At 51.0% G+C, this 23957-nt stretch overlaps 1 protein-coding gene across 1 annotated transcript in view; it reads right to left on the reverse strand.

The window, feature by feature from the left end:
* LOC140106875 (tyrosinase-like) overlaps positions 1–12893 on the reverse strand; it is a 122397-nt gene extending 109504 nt beyond the window's left edge. The window contains exon 1 of the mRNA XM_072131501.1: positions 12269–12893. Coding sequence (XP_071987602.1) covers positions 12269–12583 — 315 coding nt within the window. The 5' untranslated portion in view covers positions 12584–12893. The remainder of the gene's footprint in view (positions 1–12268) is intronic.
* Between the last annotated feature and the right edge of the window lie 11064 nt (positions 12894–23957).

Here is a 23957-nt window from a genome sequence, read left to right on the forward strand (position 1 = left end):
GAGGAGAAGCAGGAGTCATCCAGACATCAGCCACATGTGACACTCACCCCCAGGAGGAGAAGCAGGAGTCATCCAGCCATCAGCCACATGTGACACTCACCCCCCAGGAGGAGAAGCAGGAGTCATCCAGACATCAGCCACATGTGACACTCACCCCCAGGAGGAGAAGCAGGAGTCATCCAGCCATCAGCCACATGTGACACTCACCCCCAGGAGGAGGAGCAGGAGACATCCAGACATCAGGCACATGTGACACTCACCCCCCAGGAGGAGAAGCAGGAGTCATCCAGCCATCAGCCACATGTGACACTCACCCCCCAGGAGGAGAAGCAGGAGTCATCCAGACATCAGCCACATGTGACACTCACCCCCCAGGAGGAGAAGCAGGAGTCATCCAGCCATCAGCCACATGTGACACTAACCCCCAGGAGGAGAAGCAGGAGTCATCCAGACATCAGCCACATGTGACACTCACCCCCCAGGAGGAGAAGCAGAAGTCATCAAACCATCAGCCACATGTGACACTCACCCCCCAGGAGGAGAAGCAGGAGTCATCCAGCCATCAGCCACATGTGACACTCACCCCTAGGAGGAGAAGCAGGAGTCATCCAGACATCAGGCACATGTGACACTCACCCCCCAGGAGGAGAAGCAGGAGTCATCCAGCCATCAGCCACATGTGACACTCACCCCCCAGGAGGAGAAGCAGGAGTCATCCAGACATCAGCCACATGTGACACTCACCCCCCAGGAGGAGAAGCAGGAGTCATCCAGCCATCAGCCACATGTGACACTAACCCCCAGGAGGAGAAGCAGGAGTCATCCAGCCATCAGCCACATGTGACACTCACCCCCCAGGAGGAGAAGCAGAAGTCATCCAACCATCAGCCACATGTGACACTCACCCCCGAGGAGGAGAAGCAGGAGTCATCCAGACATCAGCCACATGTGACACTCACCCCCAGGAGGAGAAGCAGGAGTCATCCAGCCATCAGCCACATGTGACACTCACCCCTAGGAGGAGAAGCAGGAGTCATCCAGACATCAGCCACATGTGACACTCACCCCCAGGAGGAGAAGCAGGAGTCATCCAGACATCAGCCACATGTGACACTCACCCCCCAGGAGGAGAAGCAGGAGTCATCCAGCCATCAGCCACATGTGACCCTCACCCCCAGGAGGAGAAGCAGGAGACATCCAGACATCAGCCACATGTGACACTCACCCCCCAGGAGGAGAAGCAGGAGTCATGCAGCCATCAGCAACATGTGACACTCACCCCCCAGGAGGAGAAGCAGGAGACATCCAGCCATCAGCCACATGTGACACTCACCCCCCAGGAGGAGAAGCAGGAGTCATCCAGCCATCAGCCACATGTGACACTCACCCCCCAGGAGGAGGAGCAGGAGTCATCCAGACATCAGCCACATATGACACTCACTCCCCAGGAGGAGAAGCAGGAGTCATCCAGACATCAGCCACGTGTGACACTCACCCCCCAGGAGGAAAAGCAGGAGTCATCCAGACATCAGCTACATGTGACACTCACCCCCCAGGAGGAGAAGCAGGAGTCATCCAGACATCAGCCACATGTGACACTCACCCCCCAGGAGGAAGAGCAGGAGTCATCCAGCCGTCAGCCACATGTGACACTCACCCCCCAGGAGGAGAAGCAGGAGTCATCCAGACATCAGGCACATGTGACCCTCACCCCCCAGGAGGAGAAGCAGGAGTCATCCAGCCATCAGCCACATGTGACACTCACCCCCCAGGAGGAGAAGCAGGAGTCATCCAGACATCAGCCATATGTGACACTCACCCCCCAGGAGGAGAAGCAGGAGTCATCCAGCCATCAGCCACATGTGACACTCACCCCCCAGGAGGAGAAGCAGGAGTCATCCAGACATCAGCCACATGTGACACTAACCCCCCAGGAGGAGAAGCAGGAGTCATCCAGACATCAGCCACATGTGACACTCACCCCCCAGGAGGAGAAGCAGGAGTCATCCAGACATCAGCCACATGTGACACTCACCCCCCAGGAGGAGAAGCAGGAGTCATCCAGCCATCAGCCACATGTGACACTCACCCGCCAGGAGGAGAAGCAGGAGTCATCCAGACATCAGCCATATGTGACACTCACCCCCAGGAGGAGGAGCAGGAGTCATCCAGACATCAGCCACATGTGACACTCACCCCCTAGGAGGAGAAGCAAGAGTCATCCAGACATCAGCCACATGTGACACTCACCCCCCAGGAGGAGAAGCAGGAGTCATCCAGACATCAGCCACATGTGACACTCACCCCCCAGGAGGAGAAGCAGGAGTCATCCAGACATCAGCCACATGTGACACTAACCCCCAGGAGGAGAAGCAGGAGTCATCCAGACATCAGCCACATGTGACACTCACCCCCCAGGAGGAGAAGCAGGAGTCATCCAGACATCAGCCACATGTGACACTCACCCCCCAGGAGGAGAAGCAGGAGTCATCCAGCCATCAGCCACATGTGACACTCACCCCCCAGGAGGAGGAGCAGGGGTTATCCAGACATCAGCCACATGTGACACTCACCCCCCAGGAGGAGGAGCAGGAGTCATCCAGCCATCAGCCAAATGTGACATTCACCCCCCAGGAGGGGAAGCAGGAGTCATCCAGCCATCAGCCACATGTGACACTCACCCCCAGGAGGAGGAGCAGGAGTCATCCAGACATCAGCCACATGTGACATTCACCCCCCAGGAGGGGAAGCAGGAGTCATCCAGACATCAGCCACATGTGACACTAACCCCCAGGAGGAGAAGCAGGAGTCATCCAGACATCAGCCACATGTGACACTCACCCCCCAGGAGGAGAAGCAGGAGTCATCCAGCCATCAGTCACATGTGACACTCACCCCCCAGGAGGAGAAGCAGGAGTCATCCAGACATCAGGCACATGTGACATTCACCCCCCAGGAGGAGGAGCAGGAGTCATCCAGACATCAGCCACATGTGACACTCACCCCCCAGGAGGAGAAGCAGGAGTCATCCAGACATCAGCCACATGTGACCCTCAACCCCCAGGAGGAGAAGCAGGAGTCATCCAGACATCAGCCACATGTGACACTCACCCCCCAGGAGGAGAAGCAGAAGTCATCCAGACATCAGCCACATGTGACACTCACCCCCCAGGAGGGGAAGCAGGAGTCATCCAGACATCAGCCACATGTGACACTAACCCCCAGGAGGAGAAGCAGGAGTCATCCAGACATCAGCCACATGTGACACTCACCCCCCAGGAGGAGAAGCAGGAGTCATCCAGCCATCAGTCACATGTGACACTCACCCCCCAGGAGGAGAAGCAGGAGTCATCCAGCCATCAGCCACATGTGACACTCACCCCCCAGGAGGAGAAGCAGGAGTCATCCAGCCATCAGCCACATGTGACACTCCCCCCCCCAGGTGGAGGAGCAGGAGTCATCCAGCCATCAGCCACATGTGACACTCACCCCCCAGGAGGAGAAGCAGAAGTCATCCAGACATCAGCCACATGTGACACTCACCCCCCAGGAGGAGAAGCAGGAGTCATCCAGACATCAGCCACATGTGACACTAACCCCCAGGAGGAGAAGCAGGAGTCATCCAGACATCAGCCACATGTGACACTCACCCCCCAGGAGGAGAAGCAGGAGTCACCCAGCCATCAGCCACATGTGACACTCACCCCCCAGGAGGAGGAGCAGGGGTCATCCAGACATCAGCCACATGTGACACTCACCCCCCAGGAGGAGGAGCAGGGGTCATCCAGACATCAGCCACATGTGACACTCACCCCCAAGGAGGAGAAGCAGGAGTCATCCAGCCATCGGCCACATGTGACACTTACCCCCCAGGAGGAGAAGCAGGAGTCATCCAGACATCGGCCACATGTGACACTCACCCCCCCAGGAGGAGGAGTAGGAGTCATCCAGACATCAGCCAAATGTGACACTAACACCCAGGAGGAGAAGCAGGAGTCATCCAGACATCAGCCACATGTGACACTCACCCCCCAGGAGGAAAAGAAGGAGTCATCCAGACATCAGCCACATGTGACTCTCACCCCCCAGGAGGAGAAGCAGGAGTCATCCAGCCATCAGCCACAAGTGACACTCACCCCCCAGGAGGAGGAGCAGGGGTCATCCAGACATCAGCCACATGTGACACTCACCCCCAAGGAGGGGAAGCAGGAGTCATCCAGCCATCGGCCACATGTGACACTGACCCCCCAGGAGGAGAAGCAGGAGTCATCCAGCCATCAGCCACATGTGACACCCACCCCCAGGAGGAGAAGCAGGAGTCATCCAGACATCAGCCACATGTGACACTCACCCCCCCAGGAGGAGGAGCAGGAGTCATCCTGCCATCAGCCACATGTGACACTCACCCCCCAGGAGGAGAAATAGGAGTCATCCAGACATCAGCCACATGTGACACTCACCCCCCAGGAGGAGAAGCAGGAGTCATCCAGACATCGGCCACATGTGACACTCACCCCCAAGGAGGAGAAGCAGGAGTCATCCAGCCATCAGCCACATGTGACCCTCACCCCCCAGGAGGAGGAGCAGGATTCATCCAGCCATCAGCCACATGTGACCCTCACCCCCCAGTAGGAGAAGCAGGAGTCATCCAGACATCAGCCACATGTGACACTCACCCCCCAGGAGGAGAAGCAGGAGTCATCCAGACATCGGCCACATGTGACCCTCACCCCCCAGGAGGAGGAGCAGGATTAATCCAGCCATCAGCCACATGTGACCCTCACCCCCCAGGAGGAGAAGCAGGAGTCATCCAGACATCAGCCATATGTGACACTCACCCCCCAGGAGGAGGAGCAGGAGTCATCCAGACATCAGCCACATGTGACACTCACTCCCCAGGAGGAGAAGCAGGAGTCATCCAGCCATCAGCCACATGTGACCCTCACCCCCCAGAAGGAGAAGCAGGAGTCATCCAGACATCAGCCACATGTGACACTCACCCCCCAGGAGGAGAAGCAAGAGTCATCCAGACATCAGCCACATGTGACACTCACCCCCCAGGAGGAGAAGCAGGAGTCATCCAGCCATCAGCCACATGTGACACTCACCCCCCAGGAGGAGAAGCAGGAGTCATCCAGACATCAGCCACATGTGACACCTACCCCCCCAGGAGGAGGAGTAGGAGTCATCCAGACATCAGCCACATGTGACACTCACCCCCCAGGAGGAGGAGTAGGAGTCATCCAGACATCAGCCACATGTGACACTCACCCCCCAGGAGGAGAAGCAGGAGTCATCCAGACATCAGCCACATGTGACACTCACCCCCCAGGAGGAGAAGCAGGAGTCATCCAGCCATCAGCCACATGTGACACTCACCCCCAGGAGGAGAAGCAGGAGTCATCCAGACATCAGCCACATGTGACCCTCACCCCCCAGGAGGAGAAGTAGGAGTCATCCAGCCATCAGCCACATGTGACCCTCACCCCCCAGTAGGAGAAGCAGGAGTCATCCAGACATCAGCCACATGTGACACTCACCCCCCAGGAGGAGAAGCAGGAGTCATCCAGACATCGGCCACATGTGACCCTTACCCCCCAGGAGGAGGAACAGGATTCATCCAGCCATCAGCCACATGTGACCCTCACCCCCCAGGAGGAGAAGCAGGAGTCATCCAGACATCAGCCATATGTGACACTCACCCCCCAGGAGGAGAAGCAGGAGTCATCCAGCCATCGGCCACATGTGACCCTCACCCCCCAGGAGGAGGAGCAGGAGTCATCCAGACATCAGCCACATGTGACACTCACCCCCCAGGAGGAGAAGCAGGAGTCATCCAGACATCAGCCACATGTGACACTCACTCCCCAGGAGGAGAAGCAGGAGTCATCCAGCCATCAGACACATGTGACACTAACCCCTTAGGAGGAGAAGCAGGAGTCATCCAGACATCAGCCACATGTGACACTCACCCCCCAGGAGGAGGAGCAGGAGTCATCCAGACATCAGCCACATGTGACACTCACCCCCCAGGAGGAGAAGCAGGAGTCATCCAGACATCAGCCACATGTGACCCTCACCCCCCCAGGAGAAGAAGCAGGAGTCATCCAGCCATCAGCCACATGTGACCCTCACCCCTAGGAGGAGAAGCAGGAGTCATCTAGCCATCAGCCACATGTGACACTCACCCCCCAGGAGGAGAAGCAGGAGTCATCCAGCCATCAGCCACATGTGACCCTCACCCCCAGGAGGAGAAGCAGGAGTCATCCAGCCATCAGCCACATGTGACCCTCACCCCCCAGGAGGAGGAGCAGGAGTCATCCAGCCATCAGTCACAGGTGACACTAACCCCCCAGGAGGAGAAGCAGGAGTCATCCAGACATCAGCCACATGTGACACTCACCCCCAGGAGGAGAAGCAGGAGTCATCCAGCCATCAGCCACATGTGACACTCACCCCCAGGAGGAGAAGCAGGAGTCATCCAGACATCAGCCACATGTGAACCTCACCCCCCAGGAGGAGAAGCAGGAGTCATCCAGACATCAGGCACATGTGACCCTCACCCCCAGGAGGAGAAGCAGGAGTCATCCAGCCATCAGCCACATGTGACACTCACCCCCAGGAGGAGAAGCAGGAGTCATCCAGCCATCAGCCATATGTGACACTCACCCCCAGGAGGAGGAGCAGGAGTCATCCAGACATCAGCCACATGTGACACTCACCCCCCAGGAGGAGAAGCAGGAGTCATCCAGACATCAGCCACATGTGACACTCACCCCCCAGGAGGAGAAGCAGGAGTCATCCAGACATCAGCCACATGTGAACCTCACCCCCCAGGAGGAGAAGCAGGAGTCATCCAGACATCAGCCACATGTGACACTCACCCCCCAGGAGGAGAAGCAGGAGTCATCCAGCCATCAGCCACATGTGAACCTCACCCCCCAGGAGGAGAAGCAGGAGTCATCCAGCCATCAGCCACATGTGACCCTCACCCCCAGGAGGAGAAGCAGGAGTCATCCAGCCATCAGCCACATGTGACACTCACCCCCCAGGAGGAGAAGCAGGAGTCATCCAGCCATAAGCCACATGTGACCCTCACCCCCAGGAGGAGAAGCAGGAGTCATCCAGCCATCAGCCACATGTGACCCTCACCCCCAGGAGGAGAAGCAGGAGTCATCCAGCCATCAGCCACATGTGACACTCACCCCCCAGGAGGAGGAGCAGGAGTCATACAGACATCAGCCACATGTGACACTCACCCCCCAGGAGGAGAAGCAGGAGTCATCCAGTCATCAGCCACATGTTACACTCACCCCCCAGGAGGAGGAGCAGGAGTCATCCAGATATCAGCCACATGTGACCCTCACCCCCCAGGAGGAGAAGCAGGAGTCATCCAGACATCAGCCACATGTGACCCTCACCCCCCAGGAGGAGGAGCAGGAGTCATCCAGCCATCAGTCACATGTGACCCTCACCCCCCAGGAGGAGAAGCAGGAGTCATCCAGACATCAGCCACATGTGAACCTCACCCCCCAGGAGGAGAAGCAGGAGTCATCCAGACATCAGTCACATGTGACACTCACCCCAAGGAGGAGAAGCAGGAGTCATCCAGCCATCAGCCACATGTGACACTCACCCCCCAGGAGGAGAAGCAGGAGTCATCCAGACATCAGCCACATGTGACCCTCACCCCCCAGGAGGAGAAGCAGGAGTCATCCAGACATCAGCCACATGTGACACTCACCCCCCAGGAGGAGAAGCAGGAGTCATCCAGCCATCAGCCACATGTGACACTCACCCCCCAGGAGGAGAAGCAGGAGTCATCCAGACATCAGCCACATGTGACACTAACCCCCCAGGAGGAGAAGCAGGAGTCATCCAGACATCAGGCACATGTGACCCTCACCCCCAGGAGGAGAAGCAGGAGTCATCCAGACATCAGCCACATGTGACACTCACCCCCCAGGAGGAGAAGCAGGAGTCATCCAGACATCAGCCACATGTTACACTCACCCCCCGGAGGAGAAGCAGGAGTCATCCAGCCATCAGCCACATGTGACACTCACCCCCCAGGAGGAGAAGCAGGAGTCATCCAGACATCAGCCACATGTGACACTAACCCCCCAGGAGGAGAAGCAGGAGTCATCCAGACATCAGGCACATGTGACCCTCACCCCCAGGAGGAGAAGCAGGAGTCATCCAGACATCAGCCACATGTGACACTCACCCCCCAGGAGGAGAAGCAGGAGTCATCCAGACATCAGGCACATGTGAACCTCACCCCCCAGGAGGAGAAGCAGGAGTCATCCAGCCATCAGCCACATGTGACCCTCACCCCCAGGAGGAGAAGCAGGAGTCATCCAGCCATCAGCCACATGTGACACTCACCCCCCAGGAGGAGAAGCAGGAGTCATCCAGACATCAGCCACATGTGACACTCACCCCCCAGGAGGAGAAGCAGGAGTCATCCAGCCATCAGCCACATGTGACCCTCACCCCCAGGAGGAGAAGCAGGAGTCATCCAGCCATCAGTCACATGTGAACCTCACCCCCCAGGAGGAGAAGCAGGAGTCATCCAGCCATCAGCCACATGTGACCCTCACCCCCAGGAGGAGAAGCAGGAGTCATCCAGCCATCAGTCACATGTGACACTAACCCCCTAGGAGGAGAAGCAGGAGTCATCCAGCCATCAGCCACATGTGACCCTCACCCCCCAGGAGGAGAAGCAGGAGTCATCCAGCCATCAGCCACATGTGACACTCACCCCCCAGGAGGAGAAGCAGGAGTTATCCAGCCATCAGCCACATGTGACACTCACCCCCCAGGAGGAGAAGCAGGAGTCATCCAGCCATCAGCCACATGTGACCCTCACCCCCCAGGAGGAGAAGCAGGAGTCATCCAGCCATCATCCACATGTGACCCTCACCCCCCAGGAGGAGAAGCAGGAGTCATCCAGCCATCAGTCACATGTGACACTCACCCCCCAGGAGGAGAAGCAGGAGTCATCCAGACATCAGCCACATGTGACACTCACCCCCCAGGAGGAGAAGCAGGAGTCATCCAGCCATCAGTCACATGTGAACCTCACCCCCCAGGAGGAGAAGCAGGAGTCATCCAGCCATCAGCCACATGTGACCCTCACCCCCAGGAGGAGAAGCAGTAGTCATCCAGCCATCAGCCACATGTGACACTCACCCCCCAGGAGGAGAAGCAGGAGTCATCCAGCCATCAGCCACATGTGACACTCACCCCCCAGGAGGAGAAGCAGGAGTCATCCAGCCATCAGCCACATGTGACACTCACCCCCCAGGAGGAGAAGCAGGAGTCATCCAGCCATCAGCCACATGTGACACTAACTCCCCAGGAGGAGAAGCAGGAGTCATCCAGACATCAGCAACATGTGACACTCACCCCCCAGGAGGAGAAGCAGGAGTCATCCAGCCATCAGCAACATGTGACACTCACCCCCCAGGAGGAGAAGCAGGAGTCATGCAGCCATCAGCCACATGTGACCCTCACCCCCCAGGAGGAGAAGCAGGAGTCATCCAGCCATCAGCCACATGTGACACTCACCCCCCAGGAGGAGGAGCAGGAGTCATCCAGACATCAGCCACATGTGACACTCATCCCCCAGGAGGAGAAGCAGGAGTCATCCAGACATCAGCCACATGTGACACTCACCCCCCAGGAGGAGAAGCAGGAGTCATCCAGCCATCAGTCACATGTGACACTCACCCCCCAGGAGGAGGAGCAGGAGTCATCCAGACATCAGCCACATGTGACACTCACCCCCCAGGAGGAGAAGCAGGAGTCATCCAGCCATCAGTCACATGTGACACTCACCCCCCAGGAGGAGAAGCAGGAGTCATCCAGACATCAGTCACATGTGGCACTCACCCCTCAGGAGGAGAAGCAGGAGTCATCCAGACATCAGCCACATGTGACCCTCACCCCCCAGGAGGAGAAGCAGGAGTCATCCAGCCATCAGCCACATGTGACACTCACCCCCCAGGAGGAGAGGCAGGAGTCATCCAGCCATCAGCCACATGTGACACTCACCCCCCAGGAGGAGAAGCAGGAGTCATCCAGACATCAGTCACATGTGACACTCACCCCCAGGAGGAGAAGCAGGAGTCATCCAACCATCAGCCACATGTGACACTCACCCCTAGGAGGAGAAGCAGGAGTCATCCAGACATCAGCCACATGTGGCACTCACCCCCCAGGAGGAGAAGCAGGAGTCATCCAGACATCAGTCACATGTGGCACTCACCCCCCAGGAGGAGAAGCAGGAGTCATCCAGACATCAGCCACATGTGAACCTCACCCCCCAGGAGGAGAAGCAGGAGTCATCCAGACATCAGCCACATGTGGCACTCACCCCCCAGGAGGAGAAGCAGGAGTCATCCAGACATCAGTCACATGTGGCACTCACCCCTCAGGAGGAGAAGCAGGAGTCATCCAGACATCAGCCACATGTGACCCTCACCCCCCAGGAGGAGAAGCAGGAGTCATCCAGCCATCAGCCACATGTGACACTCACCCCCCAGGAGGAGAGGCAGGAGTCATCCAGCCATCAGCCACATGTGACACTCACCCCCCAGGAGGAGAAGCAGGAGTCATCCAGACATCAGTCACATGTGACACTCACCCCCAGGAGGAGAAGCAGGAGTCATCCAGACATCAGCCACATGTGACACTCACCCCCCAGGAGGAGAAGCAGGAGTCATCCAGACATCAGCCACATGTGAACCTCACCCCCCAGGAGGAGAAGCAGGAGTCATCCAGACATCAGCCACATGTGACACTCACCCCCCAGGAGGAGAAGCAGGAGTCATCCAGACATCAGCCACATGTGAACCTCACCCCCCAGGAGGAGAAGCAGGAGTCATCCAGCCATCAGCCACATGTGACCCTCACCCCCCAGGAGGAGAAGCAGGAGTCATCCAGCCATCAGCCACATGTGACACTCACCCCCAGGAGGAGAAGCAGGAGTCATCCAGACATCAGCCACATGTGACACTCACCCCCAGGAGGAGGAGCAGGAGTCATCCAGACATCAGCCACATGTGACACTCACCCCCCAGGAGGAGGAGCAGGAGTCATCGAGACATCAGTCACATGTGACACTCACCCCCCAGGAGGAGAAGCAGGAGTCATCCAGACATCAGCCACATGTGACACTCACCCCCCAGGAGGAGAAGCAGGAGTCATCCAGCCATCAGCCACATGTGACACTCACCCCCAGGAGGAGAAGCAGGAGTCATCGAGACATCAGTCACATGTGACACTCACCCCCCAGGAGGAGAAGCAGGAGTCATCCAGACATCAGCCACATGTGACACTCACCCCACAGGAGGAGAAGCAGGAGTCATCCAGACATCAGCCACATGTGACACTAACCCCCCAGGAGGAGAAGCAGGAGTCATCCAGCCATCAGCCACATGTGACCCTCACCCCCCAGGAGGAGAAGCAGGAGTCATCCAGCCATCAGCCACATGTGACACTAACCCCCCAGGAGGAGAAGCAGGAGTCATCGAGACATCAGTCACATGTGACACTCACCACCCAGGAGGAGAAGCAGGAGTCATCCAGCCATCAGCCACATGTGACCCTCACCCCCCAGGAGGAGAAGCAGGAGTCATGCAGCCATCAGCCACATGTGACACTAACCCCCCAGGAGGAGAAGCAGGAGTCATCGAGACATCAGTCACATGTGACACTCACCACCCAGGAGGAGAAGCAGGAGTCATCGAGACATCAGTCACATGTGACACTCACCACCCAGGAGGAGGACCAGGAGTCATCCAGACATCAGCCACATGTGACACTCACCCCACAGGAGGAGAAGCAGGAGTCATCCAGCCATCAGCCACATGTGACACTCACCCCCCAGGAGGAGAAGCAGGAGTCATCCAGACATCAGCCACATGTGACACTCACCCCACAGGAGGAGAAGCAGGAGTCATCCAGACATCAGCCACATGTGACACTCACCCCCCAGGAGGAGGAGCAGGAGTCATCCAGACATCAGCCACATGTGACACTCACCCCCCAGGAGGAGAAGCAGGAGTCATCCAGACATCATCCACATGTGACACTTACCCCCCAGGAGGAGAAGCAAGAGTCATCCAGACATCAGCCACATGTGACACTCACCCCCAGGAGGAGAAGCAGGAGTCATACAGACATCAGCCACATGTGACACTAACCCCACCCTGGAGAAGGAGCAGGATTCATCCCGTTATCATCCATTGATGACACTTACCCCCCAGGAGGAGAAGGAGGAGCTTTCCAGAATATTCCCTTTTTTATCATTGCTGCCTAAAAGCTCATCAGAGCAGATGGAACAGTTTTTGTCTTTGCTCCAGTCATAAAACGGAAGAGCAAAGCAGTCATCTCCTGTTAATAGATGGATCTGTCTTTCCAAGAAGAGGAGCAGCAAACGGTGCCAGGTGGTGAAGGCAGGTCCCTGGTGGGCAAAGTCCCGCATGCCAGCATAAGAACAGTTATGGAGGATGGGCTTCGTGCTGTAGTGGTGGATCCAGGTGCACAAGTCATAAATGGAGGCATTCCTGAACATAAAGGTCGAGGGGTCCTTCCTGTCTCTGGCCACCAGTATGACGTAGTCCGAACTGGTGGTGTCTTTCAACAGATTCAGATATCTCAGGAACTTTTCCCTTTCAATCACATTCAGCTCCCGGATCTCTTTCCTGACCAGTATCTTCTTCTGGTCACATCTCTTTCCATAGTGGCCATATTTGCATTCTCCACAGTCGTAACCACTATAATTTCCTTTGCATCTGCAATAATGCTGGTAGTAACCTGAAGGCCAATCGATGCGGTCATCACGGCATTGGTTGTATTCATAAGGAACCTCTGAGTCCTGGCCATATGCTTGTATATGTTTAGTGGAACATTCTCCACGCCCAGCGTGTTCACCGCAGGGGCTTCCACACCACAGGGGGCAGCAGATTCTACTCTTCAATGTCTCATCAGTGGTGCAGGCTCGGGGAAACTGGCTTTCCACATTAGATAACCCAAGGGTGAGGAACACGTAGACTGGGAAAATCCAAACAATACATCTAATAGATATGGTTTGGTCATCAGTAGATAAGGCAGTGGTGACAACCTGCAGAACAACAATGAGAATATATGGTGGTCAGTGAACATGTGAAGGTGACATTGCATAAGTCACCATGTATGCAGCCATCATGCTAGGGTCTTCCCTTGTCAGGGTGGTCTATAGGGCACTAATACCTTATTGGGGAAGGTCTACATCATCTGCAGCTCCATTACTGGATGTGGTAACATAGTGCCTCAGTAATACATGGATGGACCTTCTCTGTGCAGGTGACCTCTATGGTGGAAATCGGTCAGCAGAAGAGGAGGAGGTAGAACTGGACAGACCACTGGTTTACAATCCTGCACCCATCACTGACTAAGTTTGGTATAAGTTTTGTACCCTGGAGGACAGAGCAGGGGCGGTGGCCAGACGCAGGAGGATCTTTAGGATCTATTCTGCTGGCAGATGACAATCCATATGTAGCATATGAGAGACTTGTCTTGTATATCTCTGTCACCCATATTTCTCAATAGGCTTAATACAATCCCCTTTAAGTCCTCCTCGTTCATGTCTCCTCACCTCCTCCCATTAACAAATTGTCTGTCCTTTCCATAAATCAGATGTCCTGGTCATCCTACAGGCCACACATGTATTGCTGCGACACCGACCAAAGTGACCTCAGTGACCCTGCAGACCATAACGTGGAACATACAGTGATGCCAGATGACCACATTGTACCATTACACGTCAGAGCCCCAGGTGCAGCCTTCAGTAGGACATTGGAGGAGATCATGACATATTGGCATGTGGTCCTTCCAGCTCACATGTAACCAATGCTCTGTGTAGTCCCCCACCACAGCTGCATTACAGGACCAGTCCTTGTCCCCACAAGTGGCATGAGATGAATCACCAGGACCCCCAGATCAGCAGATGTCCTACCTCACACCCTGTCGCTGCCATCTCCGAAGCGTCTAGTGCAGTACATGATGCAAGAAGATTACCAACGAACAGAAGGGAATAAAGAAGTCAAATAGTGAACCCTGCCAAGTCTACAGGTCTCTGAAGATGTTTCCAGAATCCAACGCCCTTAGGGGAAAAGTCAGACGCCAAAGACGTAGAGAAATCATAGCACAGACACAAAGTGAAGAGGTCACAAGCCTCAGGATTCACAAAATAGCAATAATGTCCAACCCCAATAAGAGAGTAAAGGAGCGTCTGGTGTGGTGGTGGATGGTTTAAGACTTAGATCCCATCTCCTTAGGCAGATCTATCACATCGCTGACTGCATGAAACGTCACCTCTCCCCTTACTGATCCGTCCTGTGTCCTCCTCCCGTCTGTTATCCGGCAAACCCCAGATATACACAAGCTCCCGGCTCCTCCGCAGCCACTTTCACCCTGGACCCTGTATATAAGATGCGGCTGATGACCGGGTAAAGCAGCAGAATTTTTATTTATCAAATGATTTTTTCCATGACGTCCCAACTGGAGGATTACAAAAGAAAAAAGGAAGGGTCAGCTCACTCACGTCTGCACCGATATGTAGAGTTCATAGTCTTGTGGTGGAGGTCGCTCGGATGAAGACAGCTGTGTTGATCACCAGCAGCAAACCAAGAATCCAAAAGATGAACAAATCCAGCGCTCCAAATTTCAGGTAGACTGATAAAAAATCTGTAGAAGTTTATTTAATCCATTTATAAAAAAGACAAAAAAGACATACGGTCCGGAGACCCAAAAAGACCTACGCGTTTCGAATGATTACATTACATTCTTAGTCATGGTCCTAACAATACATGTGAGACACAAGAGGAAATACATACCAGGTGATAAGAAAGCCATAACAAGCGGATCACCACTGCGCATGCGTATGACTAGAAACCAAACTTATGTATTATCAGATGGTAAAAAGAACATGAATAGTTGGAATTATAAAGATGCAATATTAGTACAGGTACGTTAGGTCAGTTCTATTGTTTAAACCATTGGGGCTTCTAGTTGTGAGGTTCCCTATCTCCTCCTCTAACAGGAGTTCTTATCTTTTCAATGCCAATAACTGAAAAAGATGACAAATCACCTCCATGTATCTGTAGAGAATGTTTGGATAAACTAGAGATATGTTTGTCATTAAAGTTTGAACCGTCTGAGATATGTTCACTGATACGTCTTTCAGAGGACGTATGGTCCTACCAACATATTGTATGTTACAAGAGGTGCAGGTAACAGGGTAAATAACATAACGTGGGTTACAAGAGGTGCAGGTAACAGGGTAAATAACATAACGTGGGTTACAAGAGGTGCAGGTAACAGGGTAAATAACATAACGTGGGTTACAAGAGGTGCAGGTAACAAGGTAAATAACATAACGTGGGTTACAAGAGGTGCAGGTAACAGGGTAAATAACATAACGTGGGTTACAAGAGGTGCAGGTAACAGGGTAAATAACATAACGTGGGTTACAAGAGGTGCAGGTAACAGGGTAAATAACATAACGTGGGTTACAAGAGGTGCAGGTAACAGGGTAAATAACATAACGTGGGTTACAAGAGGTGCAGGTAACAGGGTAAATAACATAACGTGGGTTACAAGAGGTGCAGGTAACAAGGTAAATAACATAACGTGGGTTACAAGAGGTGCAGGTAACAGGGTAAATAACATAACGTGGGTTACAAGAGGTGCAGGTAACAGGGTAAATAACATAACGTGGGTTACAAGAGGTGCAGGTAACAAGGTAAATAACATAACGTGGGTTACAAGAGGTGCAGGTAACAGGGTAAATAACATAACGTGGGTTACAAGAGGTGCAGGTAACAGGGTAAATAACATAACGTGGGTTACAAGAGGTGCAGGTAACAGGGTAAATAACATAACGTGGGTTACAAGAGGTGCAGGTAACAGGGTAAATAACATAACGTGGGTTACAAGAGGTGCAGGTAACAGGGTAAATAACATAACGTGGGTTACAAGAGGTGCAGGTAACAAGGTAAATAACATAATGTGGGTTACAAGAGGTGCAGGTAACAGGGTAAATAACATAACGTGGGTTACAAGAGGTGCAGGTAACAGGGTAAATAACATAACGTGGGTTACAAGAGGTGCAGGTAACAGGGTAAATAACATAACGTGGGTTACAAGAGGTGCAGGTAACAGGGTAAATAACATATTGTATGTTACAAGAGGTGCAGGTAACAGGGTAAATAACATAACGTGGGTTACAAGAGGTGCAGGTAACAGGGTAAATAACATAACGTGGGTTACAAGAGGTGCAGGTAACAGGGTAAATAACATAACGTGGGTTACAAGAGGTGCAGGTAACAGGGTAAATAACATAACGTGGGTTACAAGAGGTGCAGGTAACAGGGTAAATAACATAACGTGGGTTACAAGAGGTGCAGGTAACAGGGTAAATAACATAACGTGGGTTACAAGAGGTGCAGGTAACAGGGTAAATAACATAACGTGGGTTACAAGAGGTGCAGGTAACAAGGTAAATAACATAACGTGGGTTACAAGAGGTGCAGGTAACAGGGTAAATAACATAACGTGGGTTACAAGAGGTGCAGGTAACAGGGTAAATAACATATTGTATGTTACAAGAGGTGCAGGTAACAGGGTAAATAACATAACGTGGGTTACAAGAGGTGCAGGTAACAGGGTAAATAACATAACGTGGGTTACAAGAGGTGCAGGTAACAGGGTAAATAACATAACGTGGGTTACAAGAGGTGCAGGTAACAGGGTAAATAACATAACGTGGGTTACAAGAGGTGCAGGTAACAGGGTAAATAACATAACGTGGGTTACAAGAGGTGCAGGTAACAGGGTAAATAACATAACGTGGGTTACAAGAGGTGCAGGTAACAGGGTAAATAACATAACGTGGGTTACAAGAGGTGCAGGTAACAGGGTAAATAACATAACGTGGGTTACAAGAGGTGCAGGTAACAGGGTAAATAACATAACGTGGGTTACAAGAGGTGCAGGTAACAGGGTAAATAACATAACGTGGGTTACAAGAGGTGCAGGTAACAGGGTAAATAACATAACGTGGGTTACAAGAGGTGCAGGTAACAGGGTAAATAACATAACGTGGGTTACAAGAGGTGCAGGTAACAGGGTAAATAACATAACGTGGGTTACAAGAGGTGCAGGTAACAGGGTAAATAACATAACGTGGGTTACAAGAGGTGCAGGTAACAGGGTAAATAACATAACGTGGGTTACAAGAGGTGCAGGTAACAGGGTAAATAACATATTGTATGTTACAAGAGGTGCAGGTAACAGGGTAAATAACATAACGTGGGTTACAAGAGGTGCAGGTAACAGGGTAAATAACATAACGTGGGTTACAAGAGGTGCAGGTAACAGGGTAAATAACATAACGTGGGTTACAAGAGGTGCAGGTAACAGGGTAAATAACATAACGTGGGTTACAAGAGGTGCAGGTAACAGGGTAAATAACATAACGTGGGTTACAAGAGGTGCAGGTAACAGGGTAAATAACATAACGTGGGTTACAAGAGGTGCAGGTAACAGGGTAAATAACATAACGTGGGTTACAGTTTATAAAAGAATAAATGTTATTAGTGTTACTGCTATGGACTGAAGAGAACGTTTTCTTCATGTATCTACAGTTGTTACATCTATTCATGCCACTTATATGAGCCTTTTGTGTTTAGCCAAGTATTCTTCTCCTTTTTCTCATGTGCAAGGTATAGTGAGGGAGATACGATGTTACCAATAGTGCATGCCCTTCTAGATATGAATTTGCACCCTTGTTGTGGAATTTTATTTATTTTGTCATCGGCCGTTAAGACTGGTAAATATTTTTTAAAAATATTAGTTATCTGATGGAAATTACTGCTATAAAAACAATATTATCAGATTTTTTACCGCTAGTTCTATACTGGAATAGCAGTTGTTCCCTAGTCTTACTTGCAGCAAGTAACACTAATAACATTTATTCTTTTATAAACTGCAACCCAAGTTATGTTATTTACCCTGTTACCTGCACCTCTTGTAACCCACGTTATGTTATTTACCCTGTTACCTGCACCTCTTGTAACCCACGTTATGTTATTTACCCTGTTACCTGCACCTCTTGTAACCCACGTTATGTTATTTACCCTGTTACCTGCACCTCTTGTAACCCACGTTATGTTATTTACCCTGTTACCTGCACCTCTTGTAACCCACGTTATGTTATTTACCCTGTTACCTGCACCTCTTGTAACCCACGTTATGTTATTTACCCTGTTACCTGCACCTCTTGTAACCCACGTTATGTTATTTACCCTGTTACCTGCACCTCTTGTAACCCACGTTATGTTATTTACCCTGTTACCTGCACCTCTTGTAACCCACGTTATGTTATTTACCCTGTTACCTGCACCTCTTGTAACCCACGTTATGTTATTTACCCTGTTACCTGCACCTCTTGTAACCCACGTTATGTTATTTACCCTGTTACCTGCACCTCTTGTAACCCACGTTATGTTATTTACCCTGTTACCTGCACCTCTTGTAACCCACGTTATGTTATTTACCCTGTTACCTGCACCTCTTGTAACCCACGTTATGTTATTTACCCTGTTACCTGCACCTCTTGTAACCCACGTTATGTTATTTACCCTGTTACCTGCACCTCTTGTAACCCACGTTATGTTATTTACCCTGTTACCTGCACCTCTTGTAACCCACGTTATGTTATTTACCCTGTTACCTGCACCTCTTGTAACCCACGTTATGTTATTTACCCTGTTACCTGCACCTCTTGTAACCCACGTTATGTTATTTACCCTGTTACCTGCACCTCTTGTAACCCACGTTATGTTATTTACCCTGTTACCTGCACCTCTTGTAACCCACGTTATGTTATTTACCCTGTTACCTGCACCTCTTGTAACCCACGTTATGTTATTTACCCTGTTACCTGCACCTCTTGTAACCCACGTTATGTTATTTACCCTGTTACCTGCACCTCTTGTAACCCACGTTATGTTATTTACCCTGTTACCTGCACCTCTTGTAACCCACGTTATGTTATTTACCCTGTTACCTGCACCTCTTGTAACCCACGTTATGTTATTTACCCTGTTACCTGCACCTCTTGTAACCCACGTTATGTTATTTACCCTGTTACCTGCACCTCTTGTAACCCACGTTATGTTATTTACCCTGTTACCTGCACCTCTTGTAACCCACGTTATGTTATTTACCCTGTTACCTGCACCTCTTGTAACCCACGTTATGTTATTTACCCTGTTACCTGCACCTCTTGTAACCCACGTTATGTTATTTACCCTGTTAGGCCTCTTGCACACTAGCGTTGCGTTTCACGTGCGGGTGCAATGCGTGAAAAACTGACGTTTTTGCTGCGTTTTTGTTTCATTTTTGTTCGCGTTTTTTTGCGTTTTCGTTGCGTTTTTCACGCGCGTTTTTTTAAGTCAATGGGACTTTTTCAAAGGGACCAAGGTTCGGGAATAAAATGTTTTATTTAATTGAAAAATAATGTCTTCTGATAAGTTGCAAACATCTGCGATCTATTCTTCACTGTTCCGCGCGCGTATATTATCTCCCGACAAGTTAGCAGATGTGAAGAACAGTGAAGAATAGAATAAAACCAGTGAACACAGTGAAGACAGTGACCACAGGATCATTTAAGATAAAAACACAGTGCAGAACACAGTGCAGAATAGATTACAGATGTTCGGCACATCTGCTTACTTGTCGGGAGATACGCGCGGAGCGGTGCGAACAAAATAGCATGTGAAGAACAATATATATGTGTGTAAAGAACACATTGCAGATGTTTCCATACATCTGCAATGTCTTCTTCACACATATATATTGTTCTTCACATGCTATTTTGTTCGCGCCGTTCCGCGTGTATCTCCCGACAAGTAAGCAGATGTGCCGAACATCTGTAATCTATTCTGCACTGTGTTCTGCACTGTGTTTTTATCTTAAATGATCCTGTGGTCACTGTCTTCACTGTGTTCACTGGTTTTATTCTATTCTTCACTGTTCTTCATTGTGTTTTTTTAATTAAATGATCGTTCGCGAGCAGGGGAAATACTGTTATACTGGTCACCTAGCAACCCTTACGTTTAAAACGCATTGCACTCGCATTGCACTTGCAATGTTTGCGAGTGCAATGCGTTTTTGATACGTCCCCATAGACTTGAATGGGGCGTGAAAAATGCGCGTGAATCGCAAAAATAGAGCATGCTGCGATTTTGACGCGCGTGCAAACGAACGCAAGCACGCGCGTTGAAAACCACGCAAATGGAGAAAGACCCATTGAATACAATGGGACAGAGTGCAATGCGAGTTCTGCGCGTCAAATGCACGCGCAGAACTCGCGCGTGAAAAACGCCAGTGTAGAAGGGGCCTTACCTGCACCTCTTGTAACCCACGTTATGTTATTTACCCTGTTACCTGCACCTCTTGTAACCCACGTTATGTTATTTACCCTGTTACCTGCACCTCTTGTAACAAACAATATGTTGGTAGTACCATTCGTCCTCTGAAAAAACGTATCAGTGAACATATCTCAGACGGTTCAAACTACTTCAGTCGCCAGAACCATGACCTGCTGGCTCAACGGGTTGGAGAATCAGATCATCAGTGGAGCCCCAAAAGAAAGACTGCTGGAGAGTCTTCCTCTTCTAAAGTCAGCCATCACTTTCATCGCTGATGCTTCAGGGGAATGTGTCAGATTCTCGGCTAAGGAAGGAGCACTTTCCAATGTAGCCCATAGAGCCCTTTGGCTGAAACAATGGTCGGGGGATTTCAGATCAAAGTCAAATCTATGTGGCATCCCTTTCACAGGAGAGTTTCTATTCGGTCCAGAACTGGACGCTATTCTAGAGAAAGCAGCAGACAATAAGAGGGGGTTCCCAGAACCGAGATTCCCGAGAAAAATTTCCATCTTACCGGGGTAAAGGCTAACGGCAGGTGGAGCTACCCCAAAGGCGGCAGGGGTAGGGGATACAGCACCTCCCAAAGTAGCCAGCCCAATCCTGCCAGAAAACAATGACGCCAGGGTGGGGGGAGACTTGCTTTCCCCCCCCAATGGAATCAAAATATAAACAATACATGGATCCTCGGAGTAGTACAGGAAGGTTACAAAATCGAACTGAACTCTCTACCTCCGCATACATTTGTGACAACGAAAATCTCTGCTCCGCAACTCCACCTCCTCATACGGGAAAAAGTGCAGTCCCTATTAAACAAGAAAGTGATGTACTGTCTCGTCAGGTAAGAAGAACGGTTCCTTCAGGATGATTATAAATCTAAAAAGTTTGAACAAACACATCAAATACAGGAAATTCAAAATGGAGTCCCTAAAATCCACAACACCATTAATTTCGAAACACGCGGCACTATACACCATAGACCTGAAAGACGCGTACTACCACGTCCCAATCCACCCCATATCTCAAAAATACCTGAGATTCGCAGTCCTGTCCCCAGAAAACCAATTGCAACTTTTTTTTAGTTCAAAGCTTTACCATTCGGGATCTCCTCAGCGCCCAGGTTATTCACCAAGACGGAAGGATATGCTAATAATTCCTTATCTGGATGATCTCCTTCTTATATCCAGCTCAAAAGAAAAACTGATGTTCCACAGGGACACAACTTTAAAATTCCTAGAGCATCTGAGCTGGATAGTAAGTTACGAAAAATCAAACCTTCAACCCAGCACAAAAAACTCCTGGTATTCTACTAGACTCGGTACACCAACGCTCACTTCTCCCAGAACAGTCCTGAGTCTTGTGCCCCAGGTAAAGTGGTTCCAAAACGAGCAATAATCCTCAGTCAGAGAAGCCATGAAATTGCTGGGACCTCTCACGGCTTGTATAACCTGTGTTCTGTGGTCCCAAAGAGATATACACAACTGGATCCTCACGTCTTGGAACAAAGGTCTCAACCAACTGGAGAAGAAAATAAAAATTCCCCTCTATGTGAAAAAGTCTAAACTTGTGGAAAAAGACCAAAAATCTGACCAAAGAGTTGAGTTGGATCAATTGACCCATATCAACGATCTTGACAGACGCGAGCAAGACAGGCTGGGGAGCAAAGCTTCCAGAAATACTAGTCCAGGGCCAATGGTCTCAAGTCCTCAAACTTCTAAGAGTTAAAGTCTGTCTGGGAAACACTAAAGATGTGCTCCATCAACTCCAGGGAAACACAACCACAGTAACCTATCTCAGACGTCAAGGGGGCACCCGCTCCCCAACTCTTCTCAAACTGTCCAAAAAGATCTTCTTATGGGCAGGAGAAAACGTCCTCTCCTTGACGGCAATACACCTGAAGGGGTCGGAAAACGGGGAAGCGGACTTCCTGAGCAGACATCCATAGACCCTCACGAGTGGTGCATGAACAAATGGTGTTCCTTCAAGTATCCCAAGAATGGAGAACCCCTCTAATAGATCTGTTCAACACCAAAGAAAGCAGAAAAGTGGACCATTACTTTTCTTTACAAATGAACTCCCCAGAATATCTTCTAGATGCTTCCACCCACAGCTGGCAACCTCGCCTATGCCTTCCCTCCAATTCCGTTGATTGCAAGAACAGTACAGAAGATCAGACAAGAAAATCTCAAGATCATTCTGGTTGTGCCTGTGTGGCCAAAGAAGAGCTGGTTCCCAGCATTAAGAACCAATTCTTCTTCCCTGCAGGAAGGATCTCCTGTATCACGGCGCGGTCGATCATCCCAGGGCAGAAACATTCCAACTACCAGCTTGGATCCTGAAAAACAGATGTTTAGAGCCAAAGGCTTCTCGGATACAGTCATTGCCACATTACAGGCAAGTAGAAAACCAGCCACCTCGGCTATCTGCCTAAAAATCTGGAAAACATTTGTTTCTTTTTGCCACCCTGAAATGCCTCATCTATCTTCTCCCAATATACAGCAGATCCTGGAGTGTCTAACGGCTTATAGACCGGCACTTTAAAAGTCCAGATCTCAGCCCCCAGGGTCTTCTTTGACACCTCTCTGGCTGAACATAGGTGGGAATGTTAGGTCTAAGCCCAGCAGAAGCTTTTATAAACCTTATTACCCATCACAAAATTCAAGTGTAAGGAACATTGCGCTAAAAACCGCCTTCCAGAAGACTTGGTGAGATCCAGGCACTTTATATACGATAGGATCTCTTTAAGACTTGATCCAGTTTTCTTCCCAAAGTCGCAACTGACTTTCATTGTAGTCGGGAAATTGTCCTCCCTTCCTTTTGTCAAAATCCAAAATCTCCTGGAGAAGCCACCTGGCACACTCTAGATGTGAGGAGGGTAGTACTGCACCTGCATCTAGAAATAAATGCTTGGCGGAAAGATTCAAACTTGTCTCTTCAGTTCCAGGGCGAGAATAAAGGAAGAAAAGCGTAAAAAATGACCATCGTCCGCTGGATTAAGCAAACTATTCGAGATTGTTATACCGTCTGCACGCACCTCCACCAGGGTAGTAGCCTCCTCCTGGGCGGACAGAGCGAGAACATCTCTTGATCAAATCTGTAAAGCTGCGACCGGATCCAGCACTGCCCAACATTACCGATTGTACTTACACTCAGCTAGAGACTTATCGTTTGGTAGAAAAATCCTACAAGCCTCAATCCCTCCCTAAAAAATCCCTATCATAATCTGGTACATCTCCAGGTGGGCCGTCATGGGGGACGTCTTGGAAAGTGAGAATTAGACTGATCGGTAATTCGTTTTCCATTTAGTCCACGGAGACGGCCTGGAATTTTTCCCCACCCTTGAAACCTTATTGTTGGTTTTGTTGTGTGTGACATACTAATAAACCTCTTGTATCCTTTTCTTGGTGTAGTTATTTGGTAGGAAATGGAGAGGGATGCAGGGGGAGGGACATTTAACCTCTCTTCTTCCTGTCC

The sequence above is a fragment of the Engystomops pustulosus genome, unplaced genomic scaffold, assembly GCF_040894005.1.
Source record: "Engystomops pustulosus unplaced genomic scaffold, aEngPut4.maternal MAT_SCAFFOLD_48, whole genome shotgun sequence".
Taxonomy (NCBI): domain Eukaryota; kingdom Metazoa; phylum Chordata; class Amphibia; order Anura; family Leptodactylidae; genus Engystomops; species Engystomops pustulosus.